General features: G+C 36.1%; 1 protein-coding gene across 2 annotated transcripts in view; it reads left to right on the forward strand.

The window, feature by feature from the left end:
- The window catches only part of SCAPER (S-phase cyclin A associated protein in the ER), a 167,449-nt gene that overhangs the window by 62,744 nt on the left and 91,968 nt on the right, over positions 1–12,737 (forward strand). For both annotated transcript variants that reach the window (XM_026856249.1, XM_026856250.1), the window contains exon 20: positions 1,017–1,124. In XM_026856249.1, the coding sequence (XP_026712050.1) occupies positions 1,017–1,124 (108 nt within the window). The remainder of the gene's footprint in view (positions 1–1,016; positions 1,125–12,737) is intronic.

Below are 12,737 nucleotides of genomic sequence, written 5' to 3' on the forward strand. Positions count from 1 at the left end.
TTGTAAAGTGCACTGAATTTTTGATTCTTCTGTCAGGTGGTTTAGAGAAGATTTGAAAGAACTGTAGAGTTGTAGGTAGCACGGAGAGTGTGGACAGTACTCAGTTATTGTCTGTCTCTGCTAAGAAAAGTAGTCACTTGGGAGCATCAAATTGAAGTGGTTAAAAGCTAGATTTAAAGCAACGTAAAGAATGTGCTTCTTTACATAGTAGGTAGTTGAGCTGTGAACCCCTTGTTACAAGTTCAGAGGAAGACTGGACAAGTTTCACTGGGTTGAAATTCACTGAAGGTTACTAGATACAGAGAAACCGCATCAAGCTCAAGAAGTTCTTGAACTGAATTTGGTTGGAGGCTTAAAAGTGTTGAAGGGGAGAATCGGTGTTTGCTTTGTCTCTTCTTTTCTTTAGGTATCTTATTTTTTGGTCACTGTTGGAAGCCAGGTATTTTGCCAGGTGGAGCTCCAGTCTCAGCAGGGTCTCTCTTCTGTGTTTGCTGTTCCGTATGTCCCAAGAATGGTGCAGAAGAGGAAGCCATACAGTCACTGACTAGGAAGCAGGGAGATCTGTTCTTGTTGCAAACTGGGTTTATTGAATTGCATTATTGAATACACCCTCATATTGTACTAAGCATTATTTCTCTTTAACTGCTGAATTAAACAAGATTGCACGGGATCACTTCAGGCAGTGCTGGAACACAAACTCAGGTTCAGCAGACCAGAGTCTTGTATATTCACTGATCATGCATTTCAGAATGAAAGTCCAATATATGGAGTTAGATTGAAGATGAGATGAGAAGCCAAGATGTTTTTAATCTCTTATTATACTGCTGACTAGCAAATTATGTAATTTGCTCTTAAGTCCTGCATAAAAGATGTTTATGTAAATGAGGTTGAGGAATAAAGTACTGTGCTTGAAATTCTGAACATTATGACAAATCGGCATATATTTAAAATGCTGTTATTTATAGATTACAGAATTATTGAGGAAAAAAATGACTATTAAATCATTATGATTACAGATTTCATCAGAAGTATACCTTTTTAGCCACATTAAAGGGAAGAAACACCAACAAGCTGTGAGAGAAAACAGTAGTATACAAGGACGAGAGCTTTCAGATGAAGAAGTGGTAAGTTGTGTTGTATTTTTTTCTACATTAATTTTAGTCTTAAATGCCATCTAGGTGAGTGCCCTAAGAAAGTCTTGAAAATTCTTATAAAGCAATTAACAGGAATATTTGTGTTATCATGGGAATAATAGTGCCTTTTTGAATATAGACTACCTATGAAAAGGAACAAAAGAAACAGTGGATTTAAAGACTTCAGGCAATTGCCATTTGAAATAGATAGTGTGTAAAGTGTGACGTTGCTTTTCTATTAATCCAAAGGTGTTTTGTATCGCAGTATATTTATCTTTCCATTGTAAAAAATCTCATGTGTTGCAGGTGTTTGCATTTTGCCTTTTTTTTTTGTTGTTGTTCCTTCCTGTTGCTTAAGATATCTTAACCTAAAAAAGTCCTATCAGATGTGCTGTCCTGTGCATCAAGGTCAATAATGTTGAAAATCATAGTGCTAAATTACTTTAAAATGTCAGATTAGAAATGCTTTGCAAGTATAGCTTTGCTAGAAAGAACAATAATTAGTTTTTCAGTAGTTTCTTTAGAAGAAGAATTGGCACTTAGGTGATTTTTGGGAATCACTGAGGACATTTTATACTAAATCGAGAAGCTATGCTGCTCTGAATAAAAGACTTCTGAATGGTTGTCTGATTTAATTTCTCATTGCTGCTGCCTGAATTGAACTACAGTATTAAAGTCAAAGCCCTTTCTATGAGACAAATTGTAACAGTCAGACTTTGCGTCCTGTCATCCAAAAAATTTCTGAATGCCCATGTATTATGCCTGTCAGATGTTAGGGAGAAATACTGTAGAAGTCAATTCTCTAGAGCTGATTCAGATTTAACTTCATTCTGTTTGGAAATGTTTCCAGCCAAGCTGATTCAAATGACGCTGCTCAGTACTTCTAATTTTTGGCTGTCTTCTTGCCTTTGCAATTCTTGTTACTATTTTTATTTGTTGAAATCTTTTCTTTGTTTACTGCTTCTTACATCCAGTAGTAACATCTTTTCCTTTTTAAAAAGCTTTGGAGAGTTAAGTCTCTGAGGTACTGAAATCCACAGAGGTGTGGTTATCACTGGAAAAACAGAAAAAACAATTGGAGAGATAAGTAGTCTGGAGAAATAAATTTTTGCTGAGTTGCAGTTTGCCCTACCCCTTCCTAACTGTAACAACAGTACATAATCTTTTCAGTTTCCTTTTTCCTCTTTTACAGTGGTTAGTGGGAGCTGTGTGGCTTTGGATTTGGTTTTAGATGCCAGGCTTACCTAATTAAATACATGGAAGAAGGCTGCATACTGCATCTGTTTTCCTAGGAATACAAGCTGTGAGATTTCCCAGAATCTTTCATTTTTGTACACATACCAAAGTGTGAGCAATCTATAATACTGAAATTTTCCTGTATCTGTCTAGCCACTGGTAACTGAACTGATTCTTGCTGGGCAACTGTCTCAGATGAACATGGAGGAAAACAATGAAACAGATTTTCTTTTGACTGGGTGTTATATGGTATTCACAGTATCTGATTTGATAGCTTAACAATTCCAGCTTCCAGAAAAAGGGACCACATTATAACAGCTGCATTTGTGCCCAGTTGATGAAAAAGAAGTTCCACTAGAGGGCACAGATATCTTGTGTTTTGTGGTGTCCAGCATCATACACTTCAATCCAGTGTTTTTCGGCAAAACATTTCAACGTGAATTTAAGACCAAGATTAAGGTTAAATGTATGGGATTCCTTGAATGTGTTCTTAGTGCAGGAGCAAAAGGAGAGAACAGATTTAACTGGACGAACAACTTGATGATTAAAATAGCAGATTTAAATATCCTTAATCAATATGGTGCATAGTATTTGGCATACTGGCAACATATGGATACTTCCATTGATAGATTTTTAATATATTATCTATAGCTGTATTTTAATTAGTCTGAGTATACAGTTCTGAACTATACTGTTTTAATCTGAAATTTCCTTGGCCTGAGGGCCTCTCTGTTTTGTCTTGTTTGTTTTTTATTCCAAAGAGCAGTAATAAGATATATGTGCTAGAGATATGGTCACTGTAAAGTAGAAAAGCAATTTTGCTTATCAGAGCAATCTGCTTTGTGTACCTCTCTATTCAGCAGGCATAGTTAATGCCAAACTTCGCCTCCCCCACAACTAAAGCATCCAGTAACAAGTTGAGTTTTGAAATACTTAAGAAAAAATGTCCAAAGTATTATATAGAATTTGTATATTGGAAGTATTGTAATATTCATAGTTACTTACACATTGCTGTTTTCAATTTTTGTAGTCAGTGAAGGTATCTCTAGTGAGAACACACTTGTGCTACTTAAAGTTATTACTTGTCATCTGTGATGTCTTCAGATTATATACATCTTGTCTGTGACCCTTCTTCTTTGACATAAAAGATTTTATTTATATCACCTTTGACCTAATAAAATTTCACCTTTAACCTTATGCACTTGACACCTCAAATAACTTACTCTTGATCTTTGACTCATTTTGTGTTAAGCCTGTTAAGTATAATAGGTAGCTGCCTAGGAAAAAAGCTTTTTAAAAATTGTAATATGATCATAGAATTTCTTTATTATTACTTGAGAAATTACAGAAGGCCTTGAAATATCTTTATTTTGATCATATTGGTTTCACAGAAGGTAAGGTTTAAGTATCTCCTTAAGACTTTAGAAACTGATTTAAGTGATGTCTTCATACAGTAATGATTTTTGTTACTTTATTTGACTGTAAGCAAAGAGTTAAAATCTGTACTGAATGATCACTGACACTAGTTTCTCTGGACCAGACTGTTGCTAGTAGTTGATCTTGCCATATATAAAAAGAAACTATTATATTCTAGGTTTTTTCCCTTTGCTATAGCATCTGTAGGTTCTGCAATTCTACAAACATTTTCAGAGATAAAAGTAGACGACGTATTAGAGCAGTTTTTCATTGTTCTGGAATTAAGCTTATATTGTGTTTAAATACAGCATACATTGCGCAAGAGCTGACATCTGGTATTAGATCATCACTAAGAGGAATTCACTTGTAAATGCGATATATTTGGTGAAAGTCACAGAGAAAAACGTTTTGTTATGAATGAAGGTACTAAAAATGAAAAAGCATGAAGTTATTTCAAAGATTGTATGACAGCTTCATTTCTTCTCAGCTTTTTGGGTTTTCTTCATTTAGGTATTTATTAGTCTCCAGCTGAAAAGGATGTAGGTTTCTCTTAAATCAAAAATCTATTGATTTTGAAATGGTGGTTATCATGTGAAAGCAAATTAAGTTCTATTCACATTTTTTTTACTTTCTTTTTAACTTTTCTTTTGTCCAGTCTCTTATAAATAAATTCATTCATGCACATGGCAGAATTGTCTTAGTGGGGTAGTCTTCGGGCTAAAAGTCATCTTTCCTTCATTATGTTTCTGAAAGTTGGAGTGCTATCACTCTCCATCATTTCACCATTATTTTTAGTGCAGTAACAGTGTTCTGTCTGTACTTTCTCTCTCTGCTTAAATGTATGTCTCATTCCATCAAACTTACAGCTTTACCTTCTTTTTGCGTTGTTGTTTTCTATGCTATTGATTTCCTGTCCCCTCTATTAATATTCATATTACTTTCAGTTCAGCAAAAGATGTAAACAATATTTGCAATTTGATTTCATTGACTTCACTGGAATCAGTTAGTACGTTTGAAGTTATGACTAATTGTTTTGCTGCTTCAAAGCCTGTGTGACACAAAGGGTTTTTGACACAAAAACGGTCACTAAAAAGGTCCCTGCTGAAAGCCATAGGACAACACATGGTGACTTCATTAGACTGAGTTGTCTCTGCAGAGCCTTGTAAATGCTTGCTTCCACCTGTAGCTCCTAGATTACTCATTTTTCTGCTCCTTTGCTTTCCCTTTTTTCTGTCCATTGAGAAATACGCACCAGTAATCCTTATAGCTTGCTTCCTTTGAACCATTGTCCTAGCTCTTGTTTGTATCTCCTGTCATTTAAATACCATGGTTTGAAGATACTTACACAGTATAAATCATGTAATTCCATGTAGTCTATGAATGTTTCTAATAAGTAAAAAATACTTCTAAAAATATATGAAATAGGTAACTTGGCAGGAGTTTGGTTAATTTGTATAAGGTGCATGCTAGAATTTTACGTATTCCAAAGCAGAATGGAGGAATGTTAATGAACCTTTGTTTGTGTATGTGAAAAATGTGCTTTTTTCATCGGGGAAGAAAACTTAGTCTATTGTCATGATATAAATGAAACAAAGAACTTCTTAGAGGCATATTTAGATCAAACGAAAATATAATCCCATGATGGAGCAAAAAGGTGGTTGTTGTCTGACGACTGACAGCGTTAAAATGTGAGGATTTATAGAAAGACATGGTTGGTTGAGCCCACCCACATTCCTTTTGAAGAAAAACAGTCAGTGACTAAAGCTTACTCTGTAGTGTGGGTTGTCAAGTTGGCTGGGGTTGCAGTGCAAGCCTTTTCTGGCATAGGTCTGTCTAGATTGTAGTGGGGTCTGATTTACAATGTGCATAACTGCTGGCAAGTTCCCCTGGTACAGACACTGTTACACTGGCAGGATTGCTCTTTTGCCAGGATGTGGTGAGAGGCTGTCTGAGAAAGAGTTGTGCTGGTACAAGTTCTGTTCCAGCCACATAAGGTTTATAGCTAGCACAACACAAAAGCAAAGCTGATGTTCATATGAGTTTGAATTTCTAAAAAGCTTTTCAGGGACAAGGGGTTGTTTTTCTTTAAGAAATCGAGCTGCTTTTTCAAAGTTGTGTGCTGCTTCCATTATTTCTTATGAAGGAAATTACTGAGGGAAAGAGATAAGGGAATGTTTCTATGGGAAGACCTTATAGCAGCCTTCCAGTACTTAAAGAGGGTCTACAGGAAAGATGGGAGGGACACTTTATTGGGGAGTGTAGGGATAGGACTACATGTAACAGTTTAAAACAGAAAGAGAGTAGATTTAGATTAGATCTAAAGAAGAAATTCATCCCTGTGAGGGTGGTGAGACACTGGCACAGAGGAGCTGTGGCTGCCCCCTCCCTGGTAGTGTTCAAAGGCCAGGTTGGACGGGGCTTTGGGCAACCTGGGCTAGTGGAAGGTGGGGGCAGGGAGGATGGAACTAGATGATCTTTAACGTCCCTTCCAACCCAGACCATTCTATGATTCCCTCACAGTGGGGATTCTTCATTTTCATAGTCCCCGCCTTTGCCTTCTGCATCTTGGGTGGTGTGGCTGAAGCACTTGCTGTTGAAGACTGAAGCAAAAAAGTCACTGAGTACCTCAGCTTTCTCCATGTACCTATAGAATCTTTTTTTTTGTGACTCTTGAACATCTCTGGGTAGATTTAATTCTATCAGGGCTTTAGCTTTCCTAACCTGATCTCTGACTGCCTGTATTTCTCCCAGGCTACCTGTCCTTGCTGCCACCCTCTCTAGGCTTCATTTTTTGTGTTTTGAGTTTGTCTGAAAGTGATTTGTTCATCCATGCATGCCTCCTGGCTTTTTTTCCTAGCTTCATCTCTGTTGGGATGCATCACTCCTGAGCTTGGAGGAGGTGATCCTTGAATATTAACCATCTTTCTTGGGGCCCTCTTCCTTCCAGGGCTTTATCCCATGCTACTCTGCCAAGCAGCAGATCCCTGAAGAGGCCAAAGTCTTCTCTCTTGATGTCCAGGGTATTGTGTTGCCAAGTGTGTTTTTAGCCATCTTTTATTTATTCTGAGTTTTATTCTAAGTACTGAAAGTCCACAGCATTCAGTTTTAAGCCCTTCTCTTGTGTTTGACTATTCAAGGCTCTGGACCGAGGCTTTCGTATGAGTCTAATTTTTTTGACTATGAACTGTGTTCCTAACATTTGCAGTCTTGGTCTTACTGTGGTGTATGTTTGAACTGCAGTCTCTTGAACATTGGACTGATGAATTACAACCATTAAGGTACAAGGAGATGATTTTGGCTCTTCTCTGGTGGTATATAATACTTAAGTCATTTCTGGGTAATACAGTGGTGCATGCAGTTTGGTCATATGTTGAGCAATATTCCTGTTTCTTTTATCCACAGAGTTCCAGGCTATAGACTTCATTGTAAAATCTTTTTTTTCTTGGTGTCTGATTGTAGTATTCTAGCAGTAGCCCATTTTTCTTCTCTGTTGCTCAGTGGAAGCAATCTGTAAATCGCCTACAAACAGGAGCTCCCCATCCCAGTAAAGCCTCAGGTTCCGTTTGAGTTTGCTTTACTCAAAATGTTTTTTTTTCCCGAGGAAGGGGGGCTGGGAGTGGGGCAGGGTTAGAGAGGGGTTGTGTGTTGCTAGAGGAATGGAATTTGGCCAAGCATCTGTGGTCCATTTTTGTTTATGGATATTATGTATGTGTTGGATATCTATGGTCCTTTCAGCACAGGAGCTCTGGCCTTGTAATTCTGCTGTGAATACATTCATCCTAGAAGAAGCTGTCATGAACAATCATGTAATTATAAAGCTAAATCCATCATGCAGTTTGCAGAAGGTCTCTCAGTACTCTATACATCAATTCTAGTTTTTTGTACTTTACGCAGCAATAGCTTCTTACCTTTAATATATTATAAAGTATTGTTTTTCTTGGCAAAATTGTACATGATTAATTGTTTATTGGCTGTGTCTTTAATTGTGATAGATCATTGCCAACAGCTGCACTCTTCTTCCTTTTGGCTTAGATATCTCGAATATTCACAGCCAGTAAGAAAAACTACTCCTGGCAGGGCCAACTACACTCTCATTTCCCCCTTTCTCTTGCTTGCCCTTGCAGCCAGATGATAATGTCAGTACCTTCCAGCTTTCTTTCCTAATCTGCAGAGTGGTGCTTTCCATGTCCAGTATGCAGAATCCTCATCCTTGTGGAAGAAACAGCTTTACTTTACCTTCTGTTCCCACGTTTTGGAGTGACAGGTGGGAAAGGGAATGATATTAAAAATCCCAAGAAATATCCAAACCTACTATTCAGGATATTATTTGATATTTATCGTAGTGGCAGGCTGTCATATCATTGAATTTATGGACAAGCAAGGTGACTAAAAGTGCAGTTGGTATTAGCAGTAAAAATAATATTTAGTTTGTACATGCTAAAAAGCAGTACTAGTCCCTCATTTAAAACATTTTATCTTAATTAAAATCAGAAATTGAAGGAAAAATTACTTCTACAATGAAAAGTCAGTCTCCAGCTTTTAATGAATAATAAACGTTTTTTAATGCTTTAAGCTCATCTTCTAAAGTAGCATAGAAATGTGAAAAACTAAAATCTTGATTTTTGAGAAAATATTTGAATATCTATTACTACATTGTTACAGCCTGTTTCTTCACATATGAAGCACTTAAAATAACTCTTATTAATGGTAACAGGTAAATTGCTTCCTCATTTTGAATCCTCTTCATACTTTTGAGTGGATCATCACTTGTGGTATTATAACAGTATTTGATCACAAACATTTGATCTGTTTGTAAGCATTGATGACCATTTGTATTTCAAGCTGTCATTGGTTATAATGCTGAAAATTGAATTTTGCATTTGATATAACTCATATTCTGCTCCAGCATCTGTTTTTCATATTAAATATTGTCCTAGGCTGTGAGGAAAAAAATAAAATACTGAGGAGTTTTGTTGAAACATGTAATAAAATCATGAACAAATATTCCTGTGGTAACATGATTTAGAATTGAACCTTAAAAACCTCTTCAAAATTTGGCAAATACATCCCTTAAGTCATTATGTACAAGTAAGAAATCGTTATTCCCGACATTGGTAATAAATATCAAAAGCATTTTTGAATTATTTTCTGCAGTTACAGGATATTCTTTATTTTGAAACAGGTAAAGATGTTAATCCAAAATATATATGTAGGCTTCAGAATAGTTACCTATTGATTTGCTAGAATATATTCCTTATATACCTAAGTTTCTACAAAATACTCAGTTTTCTATTATTTTTTTTATTCAAATGAAGTACAGCAATTACTGCGGTACAAGCTGCTACAAGTGTTTCTTTATAATCTTCCTCATATTTATTATTTTAATGTTGATACAAGAGGGCGAGTAAAAGCAAGTGTTTGGAAGTTCTGAGAATTGAATTTAGAATAGTAGCTAGAGTCAGATATTCTTCAAGTTGCCTTGGTCTGCACAATTGGGTTAGAAAACTTAAAAGAATGCCTTTTCTTTCCAAACTTGGGGATTCAAGGTTGGAAAGAATACAGAAATAATAGGAATAACCAATCTCATGGTATTCTGGCACTTCTGCTTCAGCTCTGGCCAGAATCCAGAAATAGAGAAGGGAATGAAACTGGAAAGTAATATAGAAAAAAACCCTTTAAACTTTTCAGATTCCAAGAAGGTCATTCCGGCTCAGTTTTGTGGGTGAAAGTCCAATAGCCGGAAGGGTTTTTGACTTACATGAATTGGTTTATACATAATGGCAACATATCTAATAAAGCACTGTGTCACACTCTGTATGAAACAGACTCTACGTTGGAAAAGTCAGGCCTTTACATGCTTGTTGCTAGACATAGGATTTCGCTCCAGTGCTGCTTTGTGGTAGCTCAGGACCCTCCAGAGCTTATAGAAAGCGGCAGAAAATCCTTGATATACTAGGTGGTGATCCTGGCCACTTCTGCCAGCAACTGACTGGCTGCAGACTGGAGGATTTTCAGAGCCTTCCTTCCCCGCCTGTTACTGCTACATCTTAGGAATATTGTGCTTCATAAGAACTGGCAAGGAGCAACGTGCAGACAAGAGAACAGAGGATCTTAAGTTATGACTGCCCTACGGCAGCAAGTGCCAGGCTGTGCTTTTCTTCTCGACTTGATCAAATGCAGATGCTTTACTGCAATATTGTCCTACCTATGCAATCTTGCCCCAGGCAGAATTCATAAAAAGGCAACGCTTAACTTGGAAAGAAAGGAAAGGGTAATAAGTATTTCTGTTATGCTCTCTCCTAATTTTAGAATGAGGAAATTTTTTTAGGAAGAATTCTGTTTGGCATGCTTCACATCACAGCTTAATGTTACTAGAAGTATTTGCTGAGTAGTGAAATGAATAGTAGCTTATATGTAATAAAGAGAGCCAAAAGTGTCATAGTCAAAGAGATTGGGTAGGAAAATAATTTTACAGTTGTGTTCTGGTTTGGTAAATACTTACATATCCAACATGTCATCTGTTAAGGTCAGATACATGGACGTTGTTGCTGTAGTCAGGACATGAAATGGCGAGAGCTAGTCAAGAATATTGGTCTTCTGACAGGGTATTATATGAATAGGGTGTCAATTAGGGAATTTATTTCCATCTGTTGTATTTTATATAGATTACTGAGGTTCAGAATCCAGTTTATGATACGGTTTTCCTCATCCAAGCTGAAGTGGACTGTACTCAACTGGATAGCATTTCAACATTTTTTTTTTTTCTGGAGTCTGAAAATCTACTTTATTTCAGAGAATATTTATAGTAATGCTGTACTCTTTGTAATATATAAGAAAAAGGGGTGTAATTCAGCATATAGAGAAAAACATGGTTATAAGAAGTGCTTAATCAACTAAAATTATCAACTTCAAGATATGAAATGACCTGTGTAGTTTTTCTGTTTGAGGCATTTGAATGTGACTAGGCAATAACCAGCAAGAATGTGACTTCATGGGTGACCTTATTAGTTTTAGCTATAATGGTTTTGGCAACTCAGTTCCTCATGGAGTTTGTAGATGAGGCCCATCTGTTGCATCTGGAAAGATTCAGGAATCTCCGTGACTAAAAGTCATAACAGTTGGGATGGAGGGAGAAAGGAAAAGCAAAGACTTTTTTTGTGAATAATCTAATTTCTATCTTTTCTGCTTTGTGTTGGCTGCAGTTTTACATATGCATTTAATGTTAGTTTTTATCACCTTGCTGTAAATGAAGTATTGAAACTTTTACAGAAAGTTTCAGTTGTTTTAAAAATTACTTCAGTGATATATGAAAATTATTAGAGGTCTGTGTGGCTATGTCAAATAACATATCTCTATACAGAACGCCATGAAATATCAAATTGTATGTATTTACAAGTTTACTTTCATATTTCATAAGTTTTTTCAGGTAGAGACAAGTTCTCTCTGAGAAACCCATACAGTATACATTGTGATTTTTAAAAATAATCTTTACTTTTGGTGAACACATGTTAATAGCACTGGAGAGAAATAGCAGGAGTATTTCTGCTCTAATGCATCACTGAGCCATCACCATATGATACATATATATATATATATATAGAGAGAGAGAGAGGAATATATACAGATGACCATGAAGAAGTATATCAGCTTTTAATTCTTGTTTCCATATTTTGCAGTTTTTCATCACAACATAGTACAGACTAACTGCTTTTTGTGGCACAGATTCTGCCATCTTCATGAAAGTTGATACCTTATTTTGTTGATCTCACCTGAGCAACTTGGAGGAGGAGTTATCACATATGAAAAATGGTGGCAGAAATCTGATATGTAATGACCATCATAGCTGATTCTGTTTTAATCCTGAGATAAAAAGTAATCTGTTGGAACAAACCCAGCAAAATTAATATATTATATGTAAGTCTTTAAAACAAAGCTTTAGGCAAATTACATAGCTAAAATTGACATTCCTGATCTAGAAACTGAAACTGCATTGAACGTTTTTAGTAGGTGTGAATACAGATCTTAATAACAGAAGCTTTCATTAGAAAAGAGCCTTTACTTAATAATGCTTTGCATTTATAATGGCCTAAATTCTCCAGAGGTCTGGTGGTTTACTAATACCTGAGAGTTGGGTGTCAGAATGTGCTCAGCGTGACACAGAATCAGGCCAGTATTGCCATACAAACACACAGAATGCCTTTATGAAGGGGGTAAATTAGTCTCAGAAATTCTTACTGGATTTAGCATTTACTTATATAAAAATAATCGTTTCAAAAAGTAAAACGCTTTCAGGAAGAAGTGACTAGATTACTCAGTTATTCTGCATTACCTTTATTAGAAAAAAACCTTGAAATTGGATAGTTTCATTTTTGCTTAAAGGCAGGCATTCAGAGGATTACAAAAGTTTGCTTTCTAAACACTGCACTGGCTTTACTCACTTTCATATACTTACGGCAGTTAGTTTTATGGTTTGTTAACCTGTCCAACTAATGGTTGTGCAGGTAAAGTTCCTCATGAATGTAGTCCTTTAAAGAATTGGATAGACTGTAGTTCATTGTGACTCAGCTGATTTAAAAACCTTTATTTTTTCAGATAACTGGTAGGAGCTTAATAAACATGGGAATAAACATTTTTACACTGCTCTGAAGCATAATATAGCAGCAGCTATCTTCAGATGTCAGTTGTCATTCAATACCAAGCTATTAGTTATGCTTGTTTCACACCTGAATGGTGTAGATCTGCCTAGTGTGATGATCCTACGCTTTGATCTGTACCTTCAAAAAGTGATTGTTTGCATGACACAAGGTATTATTACTCTCGTCTTACTTTAATGAGCTGTATGTATGAAGTCTGATATGATTCCAAACTGCCACAAGTGAAAGCTGAGAACTCTGAGAAACATCGTTCACGAAGGTGCTTGAGTTCATGTGAACAAACTGTTTTGTAACCATC

This window comes from Athene cunicularia (assembly GCF_003259725.1).
Source record: "Athene cunicularia isolate RWA chromosome 10 unlocalized genomic scaffold, athCun1 chr10_part1, whole genome shotgun sequence".
Lineage (NCBI taxonomy): Eukaryota > Metazoa > Chordata > Aves > Strigiformes > Strigidae > Athene > Athene cunicularia.